The sequence below is a fragment of the Centruroides vittatus genome, unplaced genomic scaffold (assembly GCF_030686945.1).
Source record: "Centruroides vittatus isolate TY-2023 unplaced genomic scaffold, ASM3068694v2 contig_3067, whole genome shotgun sequence".
NCBI lineage: Eukaryota > Metazoa > Arthropoda > Arachnida > Scorpiones > Buthidae > Centruroides > Centruroides vittatus.
The window spans coordinates 32,153-59,733 of record NW_027121970.1 but is presented as its reverse complement, the minus strand read 5'-3'; the positions used below and the strand labels follow the sequence as shown (position 1 = coordinate 59,733).

Here is a 27,581-nt window from a genome sequence, read left to right as displayed (position 1 = left end):
CACAGCACTGGTTTAACCAAATAATTATAGTTTCTTGATTTTTAAAGCATTTTTTTCTTTATTCAAATGGACTTCACAAATATCCACAGATTCACATATGAATGGTGTCATAACTGCATAAAACTTCAATGTTCGTAACTTCTAATAAGTGCATTCTTAGAAAAAATGTTTAAGATAATAATTTTGGTAATTTGCAGTTTTTACAATCTGAAATTGAAGCTCCTGCTTTATTATAACAATTATATCTGCAAGAACCTGTATCTACTAGGAACTATTCAAGATTTAAAATTTCTTTGTATAAATCTAATATTGCTCAGAATATATCTGTTCATAAACTGGAAACACTCTATAATCACTTTGGATGGCAACTAGATTTGTTTAGTTCTAAGCGACAGTTTTGGCAGTAACTCGTCAAGATATTTAATATTGAACATTATAATTAATGTGGAAATTGTTCTTATATATTCAATGTATTTTACATTTTTCAATTCTTATGTTTTGTTATGTAAGTATTTAATTGTTGTTTTGTTTCATTTCAATTTTTATGCAACTTTCTAGAGAAAATACCAGTACAAATAAGTATTAGGCTTAGAGGTGATACATATCAATTTTTATGTATTATTATTTATATTCTTTGTATGTTAAAAAGACATGTAATTAAGGCTTCTTGTAGGTCAATCTGGTAAATAAAAAGAAAAAAGTTTGTTTAAGACAAAATGATCTGCTGGATTAAAATCAGGCTATAATTTTGTTTATTTTTGACCCAGAATCATAATATGCAATAAAAAATAAAGGCTTCCATTTAAGAAAATGAAATTGATCCTGTTTCATCAATAACAGTGCCATGTATGGGGAAACCAATAGTGCCAGCTTGTGGCCCCCTTGAGAGTACAAATTTTATCTGAACATTTTTATATAGGATGCAAATTTTTTGAGATATTTTCATGTATTAATTAAAGTGGGATAACCTGTATATATATTTTTATTCAGTTTATTTAAATGACATTATATTGTTCTTGACAAAAATTGTCTGACCTATTTATTCCATGACACACACACACACACAATGGATTTTACTTACAATTCTTGTATTATCAAGTAATGATTTCATATCTTCAAACAAAATATCAGTTTTTTTTTCTGAAGTGGAATAGTTTGTACTTAAAGAATTGTGTGTTACAAACATACAAATAACAGCAATTCTGAAACAGAAAACATTTTTAGGTTAATAATAATCTAATTAAAAATTTTACAACATTTTTATAAATACTTAAAATCAATTATAAACTATAATTAAAACAATAATGATATAAATTAATACAGCTAACAATAGTTAAACTTACTTATGCTTAATATAAACTCTAACTGGAATCTGTATTTGTAATGCATTGTAATGTCAGATATGATCACAATACAAGATAGCAGAATTCAAGTAGGGCTATTGTTCCTAATGATGTTTTTCATGAATTAAATGAAAATGTACAGTACCTTAAACTTTAACTATGCCATTTAGTAAAACATACCAGTATCATTTTCATATTTAAAAAAGAGTACTAAATTTAGTAACTTTCATAATATTCTGTAATTAAACTTCAAGTTAGTATCAAAAACATTTATGCTTATGTCAGAAAAGGTTTCATTCTAGTCTGTGCCTAAGGTGGCGAAAAAATTCGCCGTCGCCGTCTAGAATGTAGGGTAGAAAAAAATTTCCCCGTCGCCATATCTCGCTACCATAGGTAACATATAACCAATATTTTTTATCATCTGCCTCATCATTTGAAAAATGCTGTATGTAAATTACAAACATCTGATTTTCGATATGGTTAAATAGACAAATAACATCTGTTACCGATTATAATGTAAGAAATAATACTTACAATAATAAAACTATTAATATTAATAGGAAAAGTATTAAAATCTTTCTCCATAGTGACGTTGTTCTTGTTTGATCCTGAACTCTTTTACCACCACAATTGTCACAACAACAACGACAGCAGAAAACTATTAATCCAGTTATCCACATTATAACAATATATAATAATCCAACTACAACACAAGCAATGAGTGCATAGTGAAGTTTTAGTAACTGAAATAGATAGTAATCAATGATTTTTTTAAATTGAAAATTTTAAACTACTCTATTTCCTATAATAAACATCCGCGTTAATTATTCTTCTTATAACAATTCCCCATCTAACTGCACCCGTTAGCCTAAATAGGCACAATTTACCCTTAAATATCTTTTATAATTCGTGGTGTTCAATATTATCAAATAATCAACTACTGAGAAAATATTTTCCAATATCAAAGTTGGAAAAAACATGCAGCAACGAGTTGCTTAACTTTCCCGGCAACATAAAATTGCGTGTGGCGCTATCCGTTACGATATTTAATTTTAAAAACTTTTTAAATTTTTAATTAGGCCTATTATAAAATGACAAAAAGCTTAATTTTGAAGGTAGGGACGGATTTCAAAATTAAATCCGTCCTACCTTCAAAATTAAGCTTTTTGTCATTTTATAGTAATTAAAAATTTTTTAAAATAAAATATCGTAATAGATGGCGCCACGCGCAGTTTTAAATGTTGCCGGAAAAGTGAAACAACTCGTTGCTGGCTTTATATACATTTGCCACCTTCTTCCGATTTAACTAGTTTTGTGTCTATTGGAATCATGTTTTTCCCCCTCTTACAATGTCAATGTTTTTTACTCGAATAAATGTCCACCAAAAATGAAAAGATTATCGTCTACTGGATGATTATTACAGGAAATATACTAATTTAAGCATATATTTTTTCAAGAATTTTACCTCATATATTGATTGAGGAACAACAAATGTTTTCTGACGAAGAAAATATGCCATTATAATATCTATAAAAAAATGTTAAAATTATTATTCTTCATTTTAACACTTATTACCATAATATCGTAATTAATACACTAAAATTACATTTATATATAATTTGATTCCAGCATTTTTCTATTTGAACAAAATTTGTTATAAGAATCTATATAGTGCACTTAGTAAGATATATAGATATCTCCATAGGAAATAATTCATTAATGTAATGTAATAAAATATAAGTATAGACAACAAATAAAAAATATATTCAAAACAATCAGCTGTATATCTAATTATAATTACAAGGAAATAATAATAATAATATTATTATAAACTTACTGAGAATAATTTCATGTATAATTGTTTTATTTTCTGTAAACAGATTTAAGAAGACATATACTGTACAGTACATCATTACATATTATCTTATATATATAATTCTCGTGTCACAATTTTTGTTACCGTACTCCTCCGAAACGGCTTTACCGATTTTTACCAAATTTTGTATGCATACTCAGTAGGTCTGAGAATCGGCTACTATCTATTTTTCATACCCCTACACCATTTCCCCCTTTCAAAAATATATTTATATATGGATTAAGGCTTTTATGTCCAACAGATGGCGCTACCTTCCGACGACCTAAGTTTGCTTTTCTGTGAGGCATTCTGCTTTTCTGTGAGAATGGACTGAAGCAGATCATTTTCTATCTATCTATATAAATAATATATAACGTTCGTTTGTTCCTACCGATTCCTTTGAAATTTTGACACAACGTTGCATTCGAATACGCACGTGTTTCTATATAATATACATGTCGAAATTCTCCATACTGGGGGGAGATGGACGGGATTAAGGCTTACCGTGAAGAACTCGGCTTCTATTATACTATTTTACATGCGGTTTTTTGCGTTTTTAATTGCGTCAACAGAATATACACTAAAAAGGGATTTTTCGATATTCCCCAGCGGGAAAAGTGACGGGATTAAGGCTTACTGTGAAGCACTCGGCTTTTATTATACTATTTTAGATGCGTTTTTGATTGCGTTTTAATAGGGTACGTCAAGAGAATGTACACTAAGAAGGGATTTTTTGAAATTCCCCCCACGGGGGAAGTGTTATACATTTATAATAGATACATTTTGAGCCACAACAACGCGTGGCCGGGTCAACTAGTCTTATATATAAAATTCTCCTGTCACAATGTTAGTTACCTTACTCCTCCGAAACGGCTTTACCGATTTTTACCAAATTTTATATGCATATTCAGTAGGTCTGAGAATCGGCTACTACTATTTTTCATACCCCTAAGTGATAAGGGTTGTTGACCCTTAACATTTTTTTTTTTAATTTTTGGACAAAATTTTTTGTTTTTATTTTTCTATAATGTGGCATTAAAAAATACACACAACCCTAAATTTTTACCCTTTTATCACCAACCCCTATTTTTTAATAGCCATTTTAGTAATTTAATCATTTTTCATCCCGCTCGATAACTGATCAATTATCGTCTTTTTTGTATTCAGTTTCCGATTAGATTGGCATTTGCAATGACTATCAACAAATCCCAAGGCCAAACGATGTCTATTTGTGGCTTAGATTTGAGCACGCCATGTTTTTCACACGGACAATTATACGTGGCATGCTCTCGAGTGGGTAAACCATCCAGTTTGTTTGTGTTAGCTAAAGATGGGCTAACAAAAAATATTGTTCACGCTATAGCATTAAGAAATTGATATTGTTTGTTAGTGTTACTGTCGTAATTAATTAATGATATATAATTTTAAGGAATAAATTATAATAACTTAAAAATAATAATGTTTGGCATTTGTTATTTTTATATTCCCTCATCGTTCACAGCGCTCCATGCCTATTTCACGCATATACCACATCCTTACACACTTACAATAAGTTAGTTATTTTTTGTCTACACTAGAAATTACCTAGAAATAATTTATATGGCAAAACAACGTTTGCCGGGTCAGCTAGTATGTATATATAATACATGTTTCAGAAAGAAAACAACTTGTTTATAAAGTGTGGTTTCTCTAATAAAATGTAATTATTTAAAATTTAAGAAAAATTTAAAATTTTGCTTCAATTTTTAAATATTTTTCTTAATTAAATTACTAAAAATTTATAATAATTTTTTAAAAAATATTTATAACTGAAAACTATTTTTAATGAATACAATTTACAAAAAATAAGTTTCCTGTGTACAGTATATGTAGAGAGAATATATAGTAATTTTGTAAACTATGCTCTAATAAAGTGGTCTTTTCATAGTTATTTTCGATTATTCATAGTTTTTAAAAATCATTAAATATGTATGAAACCCAGCTTGCATAATTTTTTGCATATCAGTTATTCAATTATATTAAATTCTTCAAGAATTTAATATAAATTCCCATATATCTTAAGAATAATAATTATTTATAAAATTTCTATATAATTTATTAAATAAAAATGCTCTTCAAAATAAAATTCAAAAGGAAAAATAGATGTTTTGAGCTAAAAAATAATAATGTCGTATTATAATGAAGGAAAAATAAACATAAAAACGGCACAACTGATTAATCATTTTGCAGTGCACTATATCACAAAATAATATGAAAAAGAAAATCGAATTTGCATAGTAAATGTTCGTTAAAATGAATATGGCGAAAAATAGTCGACATAAATTAAGCATAACACAAAAAGTAAACATACTAAATTTCTGAGGGAAAATATATTTTGCAAAGTTATGAGAACAGAAACAAAGTGAAGAATTTTAGAAAAACAATAAAGTTTTTAGGTTCATGTTATTTATGGTTCCAAAATGGCGGCTCGTCTCTGATTCCAGCAAATAGAAGAAAGGAAACAGTGGGGACGCACGTTCTAACCTGACCTAACCTAACCTATTCTAATAATTTTGTTGGTAATAATTATGGTCATTTATTAGAATAGGTTAGGTTAGGTGTTAGAATGTGCATCCCCACTATTTCCTTTCTTCTATTTGCTGAAATCAGAGACCAGGCTCCATTTTGGAACCATAGGTAACATTAACCGTTTTTTAATTATAGTCAAATCCCGTTTATCCCACTAGATAAAACGGGACTGGACTCAATCCGAATTGACAAAAATCTGGATAAACCGTAATTAGTGGAGTATTGAAACGAAAATCTAAAAATCTGATGGCCGGATGGCCGAGCAGTCAAGGTGGCAGCTTACCGCTCTGGGGGACCCGGGATCGAATCCGAACGAATAAATCCCCAGGAATTTTTCGGGGGTGGTCCGTCGAATATGTCGGGCCCCGTCCCTCACCACCGGTCGCCCATTCTGGCCTGGCCGAACCCATAATGGCCTTTTAAAAGAGCCTCTAGCGGCCGGATGGCCGAGCGGTAAGGTGCAGCCTACCGCTCTGGGACCGGGATCGAATCCGAACGGGTCGAGAAATCCTAGGAATTTTCGGGGGTGGTCCGTTCAGATATTCGGGCCCCGTCCCTCACCACCCGGTCGCCCCATTGTGGGCCCTGGCCGAACCCATAATGGGCCTACTAAAAGAGGCCCTCTTAGTGCCACAGGGCGGAAAGAGTAAAAAAAATCTAAAAATCTAACTGAAAATACTTTTTAATTAATAATTAAAAATAAACTTAGATGCTTTGCTGACTCGAAAACAATAGAAATATTTACATAAATAAGAACATGAAAATTTCGCTACATACGAACATTATGTATTTTTATCCTTGCGTAAGTACAGATTAATATCACGAATAATGTTACAACGATCTCACGAACATGGCAAAATGTGTAAAATTTTAAAAGACAACTATTCCAGCCAATTCGGATGAAAGGCTGTATCTGTTATGTCAGTAGAACTAAAAGTGTGAACATATTGAATTTGTTCGGTCCTTTTCGAGAATGTTCATTTACAAATATCGGAACATCGAAGACTCGGGGAAGATCAAATTAAGAACTATAAAAAGAAAATTAGAAGCAATTGCAAAATATGGTGAAGACATGTCAGTTTAAGGCAAATCAAAGAATGTTATTGCCCGGAATTGAAAAATTTCCGGACGAATTTTTCGGAAAGGTCGTCCTGGATACATTTGGGGGTGTACTATAGATTACAACCTATGGAATTTCAGGACTTTGATTATATATTTGAACTCAGGGGACCGAGACGAGTTCAACGGTACCCTATTTTTGGACCGGAGACAAAAAAATAAAAAAAGTTATCATACTTTTTAAGTTACCATACTTTTTTAATGCTCTCACGAAGACAGCACCATAGTTGCTAGTACTGCCATCTTGCGGTAAAGTCTGCAAACCATGACGTCGGACTACGGTCATCTCCAGTAGGGTTAAACACACGATATGAGAGCGGAGAGAGCGACGCGACTTCCGATCATCGCGCGATCACCATTTCGGTTTTTTTTTTGTAACTCTTTCCGCCCAGTGGGCACTAAGAGGGCCTCTTATAGCAAGCCCATTATGGGTTCGGCCAGGCTCACAATGAGGCGGCCGGGTGGTGAGGGACGAGGACCGACATATCCGGATGGACCACCCCCCGAAAAATTCCTGGGGATTTCTCGACCCGTCCGGATTCGATCCCGGGTCCCCCAGGGCGGCAGGCTACTAACCTTGACCGCTCGGCCATCCGGCCGCTTCACCATTTCGGTTAATGTTACTTAAGCCCTGGTCACACTATGCGATTTCCAGCCGCGCGGGCGACTGCAACCGCAGCTAGAAACAAGAAGTTTGTTCTACTCGCGACGGTTGCAAACGCGCATCTAATCAGAAAACGTCTTTGTGCCACGTCATACTTTGTGTTGTATATTTGTCAACATATCTTGATTATAACATTTGTATTAACTCAGTTTCAGTACATTTAAATGCTATATTTGATATAAATCAAATCTGAATTTATAAAAGTTATTGTTAGATTTATTTTAAAAAGTTTGATTACTTTTAAAAATATACAATTGAATAAAATAAATGCTGATATAAAAGAAAAAATATATCGATTATAAATGAATTAAATCATTCAAGCTTTCCTCTAAACCACTTCAACCCTCAAATATTCACTTTTATATGATTGATAAATAGCATCCAAAACTTCTGGGATAATGACTGATATCGAATTATGGCCCACTTTAAATTGCTATGTCAAACTACGAAACGTTTCGCCTAAATTATATATAAGTATTGGTATTCATACGGATATATCCCCTATAACCTTCGGCATCCGAAAGCCTTAATTCATTCATCAGCTGGTGAAAGCGAGATTGTTTAGCCCGTTTATTTTCATTTCGCCAAGTTTTAACCCAGCATGAATGTTTTTTCTTATTTTTCTCTTCGTATATTCTCGCCAGCTTTAACAAAATTATCGCCTTTTTTCTTTTATTCATTCCAGAAAAGGAACTGCTTGCTATTTTAATAAGAAAAGTAGCTAAAATTCGTAAATACTCTGAAGTAGAACGTAAAATGTCGGTGAACACACGAAAGTAGGCAAAAACAAGCTACTGTAATTTTATTGGTTTATTATAGGGTCACGTGTTCCGAGTTGCAACGACAACGAACAATGTGTGACCACGAGAAGACGCGTGCGACTCGCGCTTGTTGCAGTTGTGGTCGTCTGCGCGGCTGGAAATCGCATAGTGTGACCAGGGCTTTATGGCAACGAACATGGCGGCCGTTCCGACTGTTCGTGCTCCCGACTGACCTCCCGGAGGAGAGCCGCCGGCAGGCCGCTATGTGCTAAACGTCACTAGTTATTGATTCACGGTAGTTCTAGAACAAAGTTAAAAAAAGGGGGAAACGTCTACTAAGGGCAATTTTAACGGCAAGCGACGCGACTCCCGATCGCGATAGCGAGGCCGACTTAGCGAAGAGAGCGACGCGACTCCCAATCATCGCGCGATCGCTGGAAAAAAGTATGATAACTTTTTTATTTTTCGTCTTTGGTCCAAAAGTAGGGTATCGTTGAACTCGTCTCGGTCTCCTGAGTTCAGATATATACCCAAAGACCCGAAATTCCATAGGTAGTAATCTATAGTATCCCCACATTGGGCCATATCCCTTCCCACCCGGTCGTCGGGTTGTGGACCGGGCCAAACCCACGGTGAGATTAATTAAATGGGTCCTCTCATTGTTCACGGGCAGAAAATGTTTTTTTTAAAAAAGTGCTTATCACCGATACTTTAAACGCGACACGTATAATGCATATTTCAGGCATTTTTATCTGCGTTGGTATGAACATAAATTGCAATTTTAAACGCACGTAAATCCGACCCTTACAAATAAGTAAAGCAAAGTCGCAACTACGAATGCAGAACTAACACTTTCCAGCGAACAAAACATTTTCGTCTTTATTGGCAATCGACTCCATATATGAGAATGGAGTCGATTGCCAATAGAGACGAAAATATAACGAAACGGATAGAATTAGTCATTATAAAATAAATAATAAAGCATACGCGGACGAAAATTAAATCATTCGTTAAAATATAATAAATAACATCTCGCAAATAATCAGAACAACAAAAGAAAAAAGTTTATTTAAATATTTATCGTCATTAATTTCAATTTAAAATTCTTATTTAACTATCCATTTCCGTTCTGGACGATAAAAATTCTTTATAAAAGTGTATTTTAAAAATTTAATGATTATCAATTGTAGACAAAAACATTAAATTGATTTCCTTCTAATTTTTAAATTTTTTTTTATTCGTGTCGGATATATTTTAAATCAATCCGAGCCACAAACGATCCGAATAAATTGGATAGCCTACTCAACTTTGTTTGTAACAAGCAGGGAGGCATGTTATATACAAAAATAAGAATTACACGGTGACTATTATATTCAAATGATATTTTATATAGTCGTATGTTTTAGTACGACGAAATTCTTTCGTGCATAAACTTAACATTTAATTCGATGTCAGGTTTCCGAATAAAGAGCCCGGTGAACTAAATAAAGAACATTATTTTTGATCTGCAAGACTAAATATCTGCATCCATAATTTCCAGTATAATAAGTCCTGTTAATATATAGAAAGTACTAGTATACAAAATAAATTTTAAATAGAGTTAAAAAGGACACAAAGGCATAATAATTAAAGAGCCCGAAGCACTTTTTCTGATGCGTTTATACAGTGCCAGAACTAAGGCGAGTAGGTAAGCAATAAGACGTATAGAAAACTTTTCTGTCAAATTAAACTTGTCGTACATACTTCGTTTTAATTACGTAAACGTACGGTAAGTAGAAACAGATTAATTAATATCTCAATTTTTTAACACGGGCATTGGGCAAATCTACTTCATTAATCTAATGGACACTCCCCCGGCTCTAATTAGTGCGTTAAAGTCGAAATTTTTACTTTAATAGAAAAAAAATGCCATCGTATTAATTTATTAATAATTTTGTCCATAAAATGCCATTCGGCTTCGGGCATTAAACGAATCTACGAAAATCATTGGAGATTACTCTCGAACACTTGCATCGCTATTTCCGGTGATTCATCGAGTTTTGAGCTAAGGTAGAAAAGCGTACACCCAGACACTACGCCGACAAAACCTGCAATTAAGTGTACCGTAGCTACGACGAAAACCATAATTTGTCTTAGAATATTAATATTTTGCTTGTTACGGACTAATTTCCTGGCAAATAAAAGACAGATTTACGTCCACAGAATTTCTATAGGTATTTTAATATTGAAAACGGGTTAAAATTTACAATCCTACAACCTACTTCTACGTCGTACTTCCGCTCTACCTACGAGATCTTGTTGGCCAATGGTATGTCCTGTTTTAAATTTGCATATCGAAGCTCCCATTATAGGAAGTTTGTCTCTGCGCATGCGTGGCGGTATAATTGGATTGCGTTTTAATTTAATGTTTTATACGCGTTCGTACTGTACGTGTGAGTTTAATTTTTCTATTAGTAAGATTTTCAAAAGAATAACAATTATGGATATTTGTTGGCGTTCGCGCACCACTGTGGATGTTGTGATGTTGCGAGGAGAATACAAAGAAGTATTACGATTGAATGTGAGGATTTCTTCCGATGTTAAATTCTCTATGAAAATGGGTCTTTTGTGTACCCACAGTATTTGTGAGAAGTGTAAAAGGATTAAGTTCTCGAAGCCGCGAGTGGGTTTGAATCATCCTGTTTATCGTTGTTCTAAATGCAAATTTTCGAAAAGTGCCAGCCAAGGAACTTTAAGATGGTAATGAGTTGGGAAAAAAATAGTTGTTTTTATTTGGCACGTATTTGGCTTGGGATGTAATTTGACAAACACTATTGTAATGCTTTAGGAATTAGCCACAGAACTGGAGTGGAGGAATTTGTAAGACGTAACGATGGTTGCCCTCCATAAATTGTCATGTTTGAAAATAGGTGGAATAGGTAAGACCCGAAATAGATGAGACAGTAATTTGTAAAAGGAAGTACGAGAAAAAGTAAGAAAATGAAGAAACCGTTGGGTTGTGGGAAGTGTATGCAGAGAAGACGGTCACTGACGTTAATGATAGATCCGAAGAAACGTTAAATTGATTTGTAAATATGTTTGTTCATCCTGGGACGATAGTTTACACTGGTAAATGGAAAGTATATTTACGTATAGACGATTTGGAATGTTATGAAATTGGTCGTAAAACAGTCAACCCACGCCGAGCATTTTGTTGATCCCGAGACTGGAGTTCGTACTCAAAGGATAGAGCGTTTGTAGTCGTACAGTACGTAAAGGAACGTAAAAATATTCCCGAGCATTTTGTTGAACTGTCAGATTCATATTTATATTCTTTTATGTACAAGAAGTTAATGAAATGGTCGGCAATTAGTCGAGGCGGTTAGATTTATCTTAGGTAGCCAAAATGGCGGCTCGTCTCTGATTCCAGCAAACAGAAGAAGGGAAACGTCCTAAGCCTAACCTACTCTAATAAATTACCATAATTACTACCAACCAAATTATTAGAATAGGTTAGGTTAGAACGTAAGTCTCCACTGTTTCCCTTCTGTTTGCTGGAATCAGAGACGAGCCGCCATTTTGGCTACCTAAGGTAAATTTAACCGTCGAGGCGAAAGGATTGACAATATGTTAAAGCATACATTTAATGCGTATCCTGGTTATGGAAGGTAACTAGTTTGGAAGACAAAGTGTGCCTGCAGTACCAAAAAAAAAAGAAAAAAAAACAGGAAGAGCAAAGACTACGATCACCTGGAAGGCACTTCTGCATTTTTAACAGAACGACGAACGGTTGAGAGCCACGCGGTAAGTGTATTTTGAGTGTTTTGTTTTAATCTCTTAGTTTATGATTAATTAAACTATTTTATTTCCATTAACTTTTTAATTATGTGTAAATTTAGGCATGTTTGTTCATTTTAAGAAAATGTGCTGTATGCACGGTTATGACGTCACGCAATGGCGGAGAAAGCCGCTAGGGATAATCTCGGTCTTGCCCGTTACGTTCCTCTTTCCCAGATCTCGTACGTAAACCGAAAGTTTCTCGTGACGTAGGAGAGGTTGCAGGATTGTAAACTTTAACCGAAAAACGTATAATGAATTTAATTTTTTTTCATTAATGTCAATATTATAAAAAATTCCAGTGCACGCACTTCTCAGAATTTTCTTACCCATTAGTTAAAACGAGACATCGGTAAATTATAATCGCGTGCTAGCCAGAATTTCTCTTTGGAGTCGCAAAAGTGTCACCAATGAAACAAAGGCAGTCGAAACGTGCGGAAAAGGATTACCCACGATTTTCATTTTTAGGGAGTAAAAAATTCGATATTTGAAGGACAGCTTTGCTGCAAAACATTGGTACAGATCACGGTCGATCTTATAATCGAGATTGGTGGTTGTTGTTAAGCGCAAAGCCCAAACGGTTAGGAGTTGAAATTTGGTACAGTTACCGTACGTCATGAGAATGCACACTAAAAAGAGATTTTTCGAAATTCCCTGCGTGAATGAGGAAGAGGGTTAAGGATTACCCCGAAGAACTCTATTTCTACCATACTATTTCAGATGCGGTTTTTTTTGTGTTTTTGCGGAAAATCGAATATATTTTTAGATCCATCTAAAAACTCTAATTAGCCGGGGAAGAGGGAGAACCTAATTCTTGCACTCGGTAAGATAACCTTTGTAGTTATAAAAACCAAATTCTGTGATATAATACAATAGGAGGGTTAGAAGTACGAAATTACCTAATCTTAATGTATGTTCTTATTTTTTGCCCGGCAACGCCGGGATTACCTGCTAGTTATAAATATTTTTGTCTTTTCCGAGACATGTTTTAAAGAAATTAGTTTATATGTTTAAAGAGTTTCGATCAGTTTGTGCAAGGATCTTACTAGATATCGGTTTTACGTAATCTCAATCAATATATATATTATAAAAGTAAGTGTACTGTACAATGTGCGTGCCGCTAAAACTCAAACGAGTCCCGGTACGATCAAGGGAGTTATATGGTGCGGTAGCCCTCTATCCCCATTCATGAAGGTTCCCGTTTTTACCTGAAGCGCGTGCTGTTGAAGATATAAGGGCTGGAAGTTTCGTCGTGTAGAAATTTCTAGAACAGTCCAGAACATTCGAGAGTATTCGAGAACATCCCGGAACATCCTAGATCATTGTGGAACATTCCAGAACACACTCGAATTTCTGGACCCAGCGCAGAGCCCGAACGGCTTAGGAGTTGAAATTTGGTACACAGGGTAGAGGAGAGCGTTTAGAAGGGATTTTTCGAAATTCCCCCACGGGGAAGAGGGAGAGGATTATAGCTTATCCTGAAGAACTCTACTTCTACTGTACTATTTTAGATGCAGTTTATTGCGTTTTTGACTGCGTTTAATAGGGTACGCTACGAGAATGCACACTAAGAACGGATTTTTGAAAATTTCCCCACAAGGAAGAGGGAAAGAATTAAGGCTTATCCTAAAGAACTCTGCTTCTACTGTACTATTTTAGATGCAGTTTTTTGTTTTTAACTGCGTTTTAGTAGAGTACCACGTGGGGGTGAAAGAAGTTTATTCCTTAACAATGGAAGTGTTAAGAGAAAGCGGTGTGCAAGATTTACAGGCGCAGATGCGGTTTTTTGCGGGAAATCGATCATATTTTTAGACCCATCTAAAAATTCTCTAATTAGTCTGGAAACATGGGGACCTAATTCTTGTATTCTGTGAAAACGGGTAAGATTGGCTGTAATGTAATAATTTTAATCTTCGCTATCGTTACTTTTTGCCCGAGCAACGCCGGGCTTATCTGCTAGTGTTTATATAACGATAACCGGAATGTATTATTAAACTATTCCTTCTCGTTCGTATTTTATTTCCATAGGAAATCGTATTCGTTTTAGATACTTAAAATATTTGTTTTTGATGTTTTTTATGGTACAAAATACACTAACGATTTAGAAGTCGATCAAAATGTTCTCCGCGTAAAGGAGCTTAGAGCCGAAAAGACTAAGTGGCGCGTGTTATTTGTTGAGGATTGCGTGTGTAATCGGCAACAGATGGAATGAAATAACCATTTACATAATAGGTCTATACGGAGTTTCAAAGATTATTATTTATTACCAGGAGGGATAGAACCTAAATTTTGTGTGTATCAATAGCTTTCCTACTTCGTAAGTCGACATCGTGAACTGACAAAAATAATTCAAAGTGGAATGTAGATGACACGTGATCTTTTATCACTTAAAAAAACTTTGTGTGAACTTGAAATTTGAATCCTAATCTCCAAAATAAGCGTTTTAACTACCGTAAAATTCTAACAAAGCGTGCCTACTTTTGAAATGGGTTCCTGGAAATAACGCCACGTTTGCAATCACTCGCGTTACCTTACGTGTGCCCGAATGCAGCGTAAGATCCGGCGCCCCTCCCTCGTTCCGGAGGGTAGGAACGTTGACGACCGTAACGGGTCGATCTGTGCCCCTGATAGTCTCTCTCCGCCCTTATAGAGGCTTATACACCTTCCTTTCGGCGCTCCTTTAATATTCCCAAACGTTTGTTGTTTAATATGGCAGTTTCCGACACGGATAAACAAATAGTCTCCTGGCTAAACTGTAAGAAATTAGCGTAAATACACGAATAAAGACTATTTTTCGTGTGTCTACGCTAATTTCTATGGCGAATAAACAAAGATTAAAAGAAAATAAGATAAATGATCCCACTGAAATATTGTTCGTTGGTGAGAAAATCAGAAAGGAATGTCGAGCGGAAGAAATCTATTTCTGAAAGTAGGAATGCTCCACTCGATAGCAGCTTAGTTTTACTACTGTTTCACACATCCGTTTCGAGTTTTATTTATAACTATTAGTGATTAATGATTTAGGGCTTTTATACAAAAGTTCTTAGTAGTAAAAGTATTGGCTGATACTATTTGATTCGTTATGCCATAGATATTCTTAAATTAAATTAGATGAAAACATTAATGAAACGTTAAATATTTTTCCTCGATAACATGTAATTTGATTATTCTGGTGTAAAAAGAAAAACCGTTAATTATATAACTTCTGCCATGAAATATTTCTTAAATTATCTTTCACATTTGGCTCCCCCGTGGGGACTAAGATGTCTTTTTAATCGCAATATCTGTGCAATATCTGCATTACGAGTTTGAAATGTTCCGATTAATTACAATTTAAATTAATATAAACGTAAATCTCTTCAGAGTAAGCAAATAAAACGTTTTAAATATAAACAATAATTACCAACAGTTTCGGCAGACTTGGAATGGACAGCAGAAATGAAACCATTCGCCATTTTATACCATCCGACCATAGACTTTTGATCCAAGTGTTCGGCAGTAGTTTTATAATGGAATTTAGCACGAGGTAGTACAAAATTGGAATCGCTACTTTCGGTTTCGAATTCGTCGGTTGTTTGGATGCATTTTATATAAAATAGACTAACAATCAATAACACTGGCCAATAACCGGAAAACTTCATCTTTGGGAATCCTATTTAAAACAAAGAAAAATATATTAAATAAATGTATTGATAAAATCATTAATTTTCGTTTTTATTAAATAAATATACTATTATAATTTGCTTTCATAAATAAATCAAAATAGAAGTGCGTATAAAACCAAATACGGTTAAACTTTAAATACGTTTCATTGTCGACAGTTAAACATTTCTTTGCTGTGCTTTACTTTAGATCAGTGATTCTCAAAGTTTTTCAATCCACCGCCCTCTTTGTCTATAAAGTTATACCCAACGCCCCCTAACCCATTTTCTCTTGTGTGAGAAAGGATTGGAAACATTCTTAGGAAGACTTTTCTATGAATCTCACACTTTGTGCCCTTGCCGTACATTGTTCTCAACATCTGGAAATCATTAAACGCAATGTTTTCTCTTATCTGTTTAACAGAGAAAAGGGAACGGCTGTCAGTGACCCCAACTTTTGCCTTTGGTCACCGTTCAGTACCCTGCCTCCAGCGCCCCCTAGATTTACTCACCGCCCACAAGGGGACGTTATCGCCCACTTTGAGAAACGCTGCTTTAGATTAAAAGATTAAAGATGGCGACCTCCATAGTCGCCATCTATCTTTAATTCCAAACGATCCCACCTTCCGCTCAGATTAGTTTGATCGCGATCCAGTTGATCCTAGATATCGTTTGTATACGCAGATAGATTGATCAGATAGCTACAGATCATTTGTGTATATAACTTGAACGATCAAAGTAATCTTGGATCAGTTTGATTCCAACAGCATATGCACCCTAAATCTAGTATGGCTCTAAACCGAAGTATATCGAATAATGAGAATCATGTGCAGTAACGAGGTTTGTACACTTGTTCGAGTTTGATACGGTAACGTCGTTTGCAATGTGAAATGGTGTATTCGGCAATTTATGAGTATTCGGAGTGGCGCTATTTAAAGGCGTGTGTCGACCAGTTTTCGTTTAAGCGAACGGATGACTCGAAAGGACGGGAGAGTCGACAGGAAAAATCTAGTAGTAGTAATAAATTTAAAACAATGTTTTTTAAATGACATCCTGTAAATAGAAAATATTTGACTACAACGAGAATATACTGTACTTCATAAAATGTGTAAAAAATGAGTCACGTTTATCTATAATTCATAAATTATATTTCACAGTAAAACTGCTTGAACTTACGTCAGGCTTGCTTAAATTTATTTGACTAAATAGAAAGTAAACTAATAAACTTTTATCGTAAAGATAGCGACTGTTTACTGATTTTTAAAATGTGTTAAAAGAAAGTTAAACAACTATTATGTTCAGTTTTTTAAATTATTATTTAACAAACTAAAAAAATCCAGCGACGAGTTACACAACTTACCCGGCCAAACTTTAAAATTGCGTGTGGCGCCATCTGTTTAGAGATTTTATTTTAAAACTTTTTATACTATTATTATAAAATGGCAAAATGATTAATTTTCAGGGTAGAGACGAGTTTCATAAAATATTGTAAATGCAGATAAAGAATAATCCGTTTCCGTCTCCACTCAAGTAGAGAGGATTCGAGTGCCAAACCTCCCCACCCTTTTGATCCTTACCAAACAAAATTTACTAGCATCCATCTTCCTAATACATAAACTTGTCTGTAAAATTTCAGAAAACTTCGACAAAAGGCATAGGAGTTATTAAGCTTCAAAGTGGGTGAAAATGATATCGTACCCCCCACACTAACATCTATTCATCCATACATACAGAAGAATTCCCCAAACTTTTTTAGATCCAGAATCCAAAAATGTAAAAATCTTGGGGTCATTTTTTGACCGATCGCCATACTTGATATAGGCTACATTATAACAGCCGGGAATGTAAAATCGATCGAAATTCTGAGTACAGTAGATGCATATCTAGGTCCAAAGATATTTAGGACAATTTTAGTTAAAAAGTTATAGGCCTAAAATTTATAACTTCGGAGGCTGGGTGGCCGAACGGTAAGGGAGGTGTCGCTCTAGAGGATCCGGGATCGAATCCAGACGGCTCGAAAAATCCAGGAAATTTTCGGGAGACGGGCCGTCCGAATATAACCGACCCAACCTTTACCGTCGATTGGTCTTGTTCGGATGTGTAACACATGGACAAAAGCCAAGCACGTTGGCATTGTTAACAAAGAAACTAGCACGCTCGTGTTAATTATAACAAAGCAAAACTGGTGACGCTCGTGCACTATCGGCCATAGATTGACGTAGATGACGCGAAAAATATCTGTTTACCCGAAGATAGTAACAACAACAGAACTTTTACTTATGTTTTAAAAGTTGTTAATTCTAATACATTAAATAATTGATAACAGGACACTGCTCGGTCGCAGTTTTAAATGGTGACTTATTTTTGGCGCGAAAAAGTCCGTTTAAGGGTTATTAGGAAAAGTTGCGTTATGGAAGTGCGCGTAACTCCAACTTTACCGGTCAATAACGTCGAAGGTTTTGATGACGATATACTTATATGCCCAAATGTGGGCGATAGGTAGTCTAATGAACTTGAATCTAGACAATAATTGAGAGCATTTTCAATACCAGACAAAAGGGCAAAAAAGTTAAATGAATTCGGAAAATAACTGATAAAATCTGCTTATACACTATGAATCCATTACTCTAAATCGGAGAGTAACGAGAAATTTCCTAGCCGAATTTACCTACGTATCATCTAAGGACAAATCAGTAAATAGATAATGGCTAATGATGTTGTGCCAAGCCCTTAGTAAGATCAGAAGTTTCTCGATACGTTTCGGATCACTTTCCTGTTTCGATGCGGTATAAGAATAAGATAGGAACACACGAGGAAACATCGTTCAATTAGACGAAATCAAGTCTTATAAAAAGTTTTATCGGTCTAATCAGAAAATAAGAGATTTCCGTGATGATGTGACAAATTGGGCCACGGCAATTGATTCGGAGCAGTCCGAATCTTCGACCTTGGAACTGGAACTACTAACAATTTGAGTCACCTAAGCGAAGCTGGTGGGAAATCGTCGCAAACCGATGTATTGATAGTTTGGTTCGGTTTGTCACAATGTGTTGCACTGTTAGATGCGTTGAAAAAATTTGGAAGTATCGATTTATCAGTGACCTATTCAAACTACATAAAATTGAAGCACAATTTTAAAAAATGTGCGAAGCAAAAAAGTTTTATTTTGGATTTAGCCTGCGAGAATTCTGGCAAATTTCGAACCGGGTTAATTAGAACGAGATAATGGAATCAAGAACGTAGTATAGCACTGACAAAATGGTATGAATTTAATTCCTAATTGTTCTATTTAAATTGGTAAGGAAACAAATTTGAAATGATTGCGTGACTCCTAGTCCTTACGGCTATCCGAATCTATACGAAATAATGGAAGACAATAAAATTTGCCAGAATATATGCAAATTAAGAACTAAGTATTGCCGGAATTGACTATATCATTCTTCTGTTAAAAATGCCGGAAACTCACTAATAGCATTGGGTAAGATTTATAATTCTGCTTTGGGAAATTGTGTTATCTCAAGAATGAAATAAGGTAAAGATAAGCATAATAAGCAAAAATGAAAACCGGTCCATCTAATTAGACCATTTCCTTACAATCGGCAATTCGTAAAATATTTTCAGTTTTAGTACGTAAACTTAACAAATGGATATTGATACATATAATTAATTGGTATAGTTTGGATTTCGTTAATGAAAAAGCGCTCTTCGCAACGTCTTCATTATATTAATTATCTCACCGAATAATTACAAGAAACCAAGGAGTGATTTCACGCTTCTTTGACTTTCCCAAGGCCTTTGATTTTTATGATCTTGATCAAGTTATTGAAACTTGGTCTAATTAATAGGTGTTTCGTATATATAGAAGCATTGTTTTCAAATTTGATAGCTACAGTTCGACTGGAAAATTCGGAAATATTTGTTATTTAGAGATTTGCCACAGGGAGATCCGTTGTCGATTGTTTAAACGAATACTATTCCGAAATTCGGATGTAAAGTTGGTTTATTTCGAATTTTATTTATTACTAAAATCGTTTGCACAAAGATTCCGATTGGTCCGAGTCTAAGCGTCGAATCAAAAATTTGCAGTAGTACACAAATTTAGATCCACTCGTAGCTGATCTACGCGTTAAACCAAACGCGCATTACATTTGTCTTTTCGTAGAGTACCTAGATATTAGAGTAGCGACATACGAGTCATCGCCGTCATGTTCTGTCGACTTTCATAACGTGGTCTATGGGTTTACATTAAGAAATTACGATTTTTTAGTTTAATAAAGCATTTTTACGAATAAAATGCTTTATTAAACTAAAAAAAAATCGTAATTTCTTAATGTAAACCCATAGACCACGTTATGAAAGTCGACAGAACATGGCGGCGATGACTCGTATGTCGCTACTCTGATATCTAGGTACTCTAGTCTTTTCTATTAGTTGGCAACCGTTACTTTACTTCTAAAAATTAAATAAAACTTCGTATATGAATTGTAATGGTCACACAAAAAGCTGTGTCAAATTTAATATTGCTGTATGTGCTCTTTATAAAAGAATATTATAGTATTTAATAGCTGAGCGATTAATACCATTTGTACCCGTGAGAACTATTCGCACCCATATAAAACAAAATACCGAATGCTAAAAAGTTGTTAAATCGTTGGGACCGGAAATTAGGACGGAATGCTTGCCGCTGGGTTAGTCGTGAACATAAGTGGTTTTCGCGGTTTTTCTCGATTTCTATGCGAATTCGTATTTTTTTTTTCTGGTTAATTTTTTTTACTCCGTCCTGTAAGCACTAAGAAAGCCTCTTTTAACAAGCCCATTATGAGTTCGACCAAGCCCACAATGGGGCGGCCGGGTAGTGAGGGATGGGGCCCACATCTGGATTTCACCACCGAAAAATCCCCAGGAATTTTTCGACCAGTCGGATTCTATCCCGGGTCTCCCAGAGTGTTATGCTGCCACCTTGCCGTCTGGCCGTCTTTCAGATTAGATTGGTGGAATAAAGCAACGAGACACTTGGGTGATCCGCTAAGGGGGTTGCTTCCCAGGACTTTTCAGGGAAACTCGACTTATTTAGATGTTAAAGGTAAAAATCCGTAAAACTTCACTCAGTTAGTGAGGCGCGAATCCACATCCAACTGTCAGTTCAATAGTTTTAGCCATTCGCTTTGTTTTCGTTCACCGTCAATGAGTTAACGATTGCTTCCCGGACATTGTTGTGGTAACGGTAACGGTATATTTACTTTTAAAATACTCACCAATTTTTGTTTTTTGTTTTTAAAAAATTACATTGAAGAACACGCGCTTCCGAAACGAACCATTCAACGTATGGTGAGAAATCATTTCGTGGATTTTACGAATTGTTTATATTTAGCTTATAACGGTAACGAAAACATTTAACGTGTTAGTTACTTAATAAAATACCACCCCCTTACCGGCGTTAAAAGTAAATCGAAAGCTATGAATATATTATGAAAAGACAGAATAATTGATATCGACGGTGCTGCCCCTAACGGAAAGCAAGAGAAGCGAACGTTATCGTTTCGGCAAAAAATCACTTTTTGAGAGCGAATTAACACAAATCGAGGGTCGCGGAAGGGACGATAAATCACACACTTTATAAAAATGTATAAATTGTAAAGTTCGTTGGATCCGAGGACTCGTTTAGACAGACGGCCGGATGGCTCACGGGTCAAGGTGACAGCCTACCGCTCTGGAGGACCAGGATTCGAATTCGAACGGGTCGATAAATCCCCAGGAATTTTTCGGGGGCTGGTCGGTCCGGATATGTTGTCCCCGTCCCTCACCACCCAGTCGCTCCATTGTGGGCCTGACCCAACCCATAATGGGCTTGCTAGAAGAGGCCCTCTTGGCGGAAAGAGTTATTAATAAAAATCCCCTTCAGACATTAGTGGATTTAGGCTATATAGATGAGTGGTAGTGCCGGAGTTTACGAGTGTTTTTGAGAAGTTTATCGTAACAGGAAAAGATTCGGTTTGAAAAAAATCGTGGTTAACTGGCTGGAAACGTGGTGATATATTGCCAGAACATCGCAAATATCGCTCAGTTCCCATCATCCGCGTAGTGGCTGAAAAAATGGTGCCGGTAAAAAGGCAAAGTCTACTGTATATTCGGTTCTACCCAAACGAGTACTCCACATTAACCGGATAAAGCTCGAATTTTAACTTTTTCTTCTTCCATCCGTTTTTGGATATTTCCAGATTTATCCGCTCCACTCGGATAAAGGCGTACTTTAGTGCCTATACGGATAACCTGGTCTGTGTGGAGATTAAGATGTGTGTGGGTATTTCGGTTACGGTCGGGACTCCGAAACTATAGTAGGCTCAGCCTAAACCGGAACTTTCGATTCTTTAGGAGTGGACGAGCAAATTGCACACACATTGTGCAGTACGCGCATATAGAGTATACTTTAATGATGTTTAATTGTTTAGTAAATAATCATTTATTAAACAATCAAACAATATTGAATATCTTCGCTATCGTTTTCAAAACTTTCCAAATATGATATATTGTATATGTACAGTACTGTAAGTGTATTATTTTTTAATACAAAAAGGTCGGGAAACCCCGGCCTAAACTTACGGACCGAAAAGTTAAGTTAAAGCCTGGCCTTAATTTTAGATTTTACAATTAAGAAGTTTTTACTCGAGATATAATTTACGTAAAAATAATTACAGTAGAGCGTAGTTAATCCGAATCAATTGGGGACTGGGGTGGTTCGGATTACTGATTTGTTCGGATAACCGATCATGTACGAACAAATATATTAACCTATCCGATGTTCAAATTTTTCTCCGTTGCGCGTCGCTTCGTGTTGAATTTTTCTCCGTTGCGTGTCCCATCGCGTTGAATTTTTGTCGATTTTAAGCCTAACGAAAATTTTTATAATAATAATCGAGGCTATTGTATCGTTAAAAATTATTTCTTTATTTTGTACAACAAAATAAATATATTGAAGAATATAAAAACATACTAGATTTACTTCTAAAGTATAATTTTTATCAAAAACGTTCGATTCAGCATGACACCGTCCGACTGGAAAGCGTTCGGATTACCGACGATTCGGATAACCGGGATTCGGATTAACGACTCTCTACTGTATTTACATTACGATTCGTCGTACGGGCAGGCGTAACACGCATCGAGATTGGACGGCACCGACCAACGACGTATATTCATTTTAGTGACGTTCTAATAGGTTTGGGAAAAACGGAATCCGTTCCCTGGAGGACGAAATATTTCGGGTTTAGGTCGGACGAAAGCCCGGTGAGGTACGGCACGTCCCTTATCCCGATGAATTGTTATATTTATTTATCGACGTAACCCGAACATTTTCTGGAATTACGATGATCCTCCCACCAAAAGTTTTGACACGGTCAACATACGATTCTAACATTAAGTAGAAGTTGCTAATTTCGATACACAATTTTGTCGCTATTGAAATGGATATCAAAGATATTAACGTCTCCGAAGTCACGTTTTAATTAAATAATACGTTAATTTAAACGTGTATTCGACACAGATGTTTACAAAGTTCTATGTATTTGTTTACAATTTTTTTATTTACCAATTTTCGTTCACGTTATATTGCCTTTTTCGACTTAAATTCTATTAAGTTCGACACTTTTTCTCAGCGGAAATTCGTTTTTTTTGTTTTGTTTTTTATACCGTGCAATTTTAGTCGATCCGAATGGAGAAACGTTACCACGCCCACTTCGTCCGCCCGATTTGGCCCCGAGTGATTATCACTTATTCGGCGAAATAAAAAAAAAAAACACACTAGCAGGAAAACATTTTGAATCATTTAATGAGACGAAAAGCGCAAACGAGTGAATAAAATAGACTACGAACACACTTAAAACTAATTTCGCCTCGACCAAATTTTTATTTGCACCTAACGAGTTTTAAGTCAAAAATAAAAGGGGAAAAAATGCGGCGTTGATAAAAATTGGTAAATAAAATTATAAATTCCTACAACTTCACAAACATTTCTTCTAATATAATAGTCTGTAATACACAGCATGCGTTTATACGTAGGCTATAAAGTTTATATGTATTCTATCAATATTATAGACCAGAGGTGGCCAACAAGTCGATCGCCAAGCCAATTTTGGTCGATCGCTAGCGATGTCTTGACTTAATGTATTATATTTGTAACCGAACGCGACTGTATGCATGCAGTTATGACTCGACTCATAAGCAGTGAGTGCACTTCGTACTGAAACAGTGTATAAACATAGTATGTATTTCACACTTCCCCCTCCCCATTTAGACTATGCCTATGACGACAAGTCGATCGCGACACATTTTTACGATAAAAAGTAGATCTTATGTGCACAAAAGTTGGCCACCCCTGCTGTAGACCTTATGCAGAAGGGTTTAGCAAGCTTTCGAAGCTAGTTTTTTAGCTAGATAATAAATTATCTATTAACTAATTTTAGTTAAAAAATATTGTATAGAAACAATGTAGTGCAATCGATAAGAATTGTTTTTTTAACAAAACCTGCTAAACTATTTACGTACAATTAAAATGAATAATTATTTAATTAATATTTAAGCAGTTGCTTGCCAAATTGGATATCGATGGTAGTGGAAAGACGTTTTTACTACAATAAACTTTGTATATTCGTTTAACGCTATGTAAATGTAAAAGTTACTGTAATGTGAAGTTAGCGTTTGATATTATCACGTTAAACCGTCCCATCTCTAACAATAATACTTAAGATAATATTAATGTTTAGCGCGGTCTTCTTTCGATTAATTTCAAAACGGAATGTAATCTATTACTGCTTTTTTCTTTATTTTTATGCTTCTTGCTTTTAAAGACGATAAAATATAATAAAAGTAACAATAAAATGGTCAAACCTTATTCTGTTCTATCTTCGAGAATTTTATTTCTGGTCGGTCGCCGGAGGAATGATCGGAAACTCATTCTATCACTACCATTCACTTAGAGCTAAAGCCACAGGAGGAACACGATCTTATCAAAACCGGCCACCGATATCCTACATCAAACCGATTGGACTCGATTTTAAAGGGCAATTCTTTTCTATTAATTTATATATCATATTTTCTTTCCAACGGTGTACATCAAATGCGTTGAGCTAAACAATGTCGGGTAAGGACATTTTTAAATAATGAACGAATAACTAATCGACGTTACAAAAGAAACAAAATTGCAATTTATAACTTAATAAACGAATTGCAATACTCTTAATTCTTAAAATTCAATAAATTATAATAGCAAAAGTTTTTCTCTAATATTTTAAATTGGTAATAAAGCATGGTTTCTATCATTTGTAACCTATATAAAAAATATTAAAATTACATTCATTTATATTCAGTTTTTCGTAGATTTTTTAACCGGTACATCTTACTACAGAAAACTTCCATTTGTAAAATAAAGTATTAAAAATTTTGGAAATTGAAGAGTTTATATAGTAACCGTAACCAAAAGTGAATTTCTCTAGTGCTACATAAGGAAATATATATTTATTCTTGACCAAAAAAATACAGAATTAAGTACGCGAACTCCAAAAAAACGGATGGAACGTTGGGTCATCCTATTTGAATCATCGGAAATGCCAAAATAATAATACTAGTGCACGTCCGGCATAACAGGAAGAAAGGAAATTTATTATACTTTGAGGTTAAATGATTTTCAAAATTTTTAATACTTTAATAATTCGCGTGTAAAATAAATTTAGTTTCTAATGCAATTAAGAGATAACATTTATTCCAATTCTTAAACCAAAGGAACATTTCTAATAATCAAAGAAGAAACTTAAGCTTAAAGAACCATTTATTGTTCTACGATTGAAAAATAATGGGTTACGAATCAAAACTCCTCCCATCCGGGTGGGAGTAATAAGTTTGTCTATCTTATCTGCAGATTAATGAAAACCTTCGTTTTAGATTATAACACTGCATTTCGAGAATAGGCCGTATCTAATACATCTGTACTTTGTACAATTAATTATCGTTCAATCTCCATTATCATCATATTTTTTTCTATATTATATTTATATATAATATAATAGGCAAAAAGTATTAAATTTTCTATCGATTTCTAATTTTATTTCATTTAAAACAATAAAAAAGAAGACACTTTTTTAAAAGAAATATTTATTACGTAACGGTAAAGTCGTACTTTTATTTTATAATAAAGAACTGTATAAATTCAAAGTCATATAAATATATAACTAAAATATAGCGTAAATTAATATATACATCACTTTCGGGTCGTTTTAGCGCAATATAATTTTATTGGTATTAAAAAGGATGAGACGATAATTCGAGATTAAAGTCAACAGAGTAATGCAATGTAAATGATTGTCTTAGATAAAATATTTTAGTAGCCGGTGTTACGTAGGCCCATTCCATAAAATATTAAATCGCCGTTTCGAAATCTCGTCCCAACGCAAATATTGTAATTTTATACGTTCCAGTATAAGTCGGCCTATAAAAAATGCAAATATAAGTAATGGAGTGTATTCCATCTTAAAAAATGCCTTTACGGAATTTTTCTAATGGAAAATAAACTTTGGAATCGGACGGCTCGGCCACTCCCAGGGAATTTTTCACCAAAGCTTTGTACCGGACGAGTCGGGCCCCCCTGCGGGCCTAGCCGAACCGGCACGGCTGCGGCCCGAAAAACAAATGTAGAATCGACCAAAGTACACTTCGTTAAATTATTAATAAAATTGGATACTTAAATAGAAAATAATTATTATATAGGGATTATTTTGAATGCGAATTTAATATTTTGATCTATAGCCTTAACTCGATACATGTGCGAACGTTAAAAGGGAAGTATTGATAGGTAATAAGATTAGGCAGATTTAATTCCATATAAACCTATCTGCGTTACGTGCGGAATAAAATTCCATAACTTTATATAGTTTTAAATTATTCTCATCTTTATTATTTAATAATAACGAAATCGCCCCACTCCGATCAAAAATATATACTTTTCCGCGCAACGTAAAATATTTCGTTATCCCTATTTAGAACGTAATAAAAAATAAATTACGTTCGAAGAGTTTTAAAATAAATCGTTAAAATCTCTTGTTTAATTTGTTTCTATCCAAACCGTCATAAATTAAATATTTAAAAAATTTTATTCCAGTTGGAAAAAAGTATTAAAAAAGTATATTTTCTACGCATAATACAACACTTATTTGTAGAAAAGCCATCCATTTCAACATGAACAAAAAAAAACACGCCCAAAACAGGGGAAATATTTCGGTTAACCGGCTTTCGAATCACACTTATAAGTACTTTTAAAGTACTAAAAATCAATGTAGTATTCCCGAAGACGTCAGAAAATACTTTTAAAAAATAAATGATTATATAACGAAATAATAATAATAATAGCCATAACTGGCTTTGGAAGTGGATTTTTAAAGGTTACTTGAAATACATTTTCGAAGTCGGTTTAACGAGATCAATTATCATAAATCACTCATCTACACCAGAGAAATAAGACGATCGTATTCCTTCCCGGCAATACGATTATCGCGGTAATAATACACGGGACTTTTAAATCACAAACGGGAAAACGTTCGACTGTATTCGGTTTCCATACAAATTAATAAAATAAATAAGATAAAGGAAGAAATTTCTGCCGTAATTTCCCCGACGAAACGTTTATATAAGTAGGTTAATGTTATAACGAAACTGACCTGATCGTCCGGGTACTTCCAGAGAACTATCTCGTTTAACGCTTTCACAAAGTGTCGATAATGACAGATAAGATGGTCCTATCTTTAATACACCCACCCACACAGCATGTAA

At 34.6% G+C, this 27,581-nt stretch overlaps 1 protein-coding gene across 1 annotated transcript; it reads right to left on the bottom strand.

Annotated features, from left to right (window-relative positions):
• Positions 1-973: 973 nt before the first annotated feature.
• LOC136972944 (prominin-1-like) lies at positions 974-27,581 on the bottom strand. Its single transcript, XM_067267605.1, has 5 exons — positions 27,470-27,581; positions 15,530-15,778; positions 2,809-2,870; positions 1,878-2,086; positions 974-1,202 (listed from the first exon to the last, which is right to left on the bottom strand). Exons 2-5 carry the CDS (start codon positions 15,765-15,767, stop codon positions 1,040-1,042), a joined length of 672 nt encoding a protein of 223 aa, XP_067123706.1. The 5' UTR covers positions 15,768-15,778; positions 27,470-27,581; the 3' UTR covers positions 974-1,039.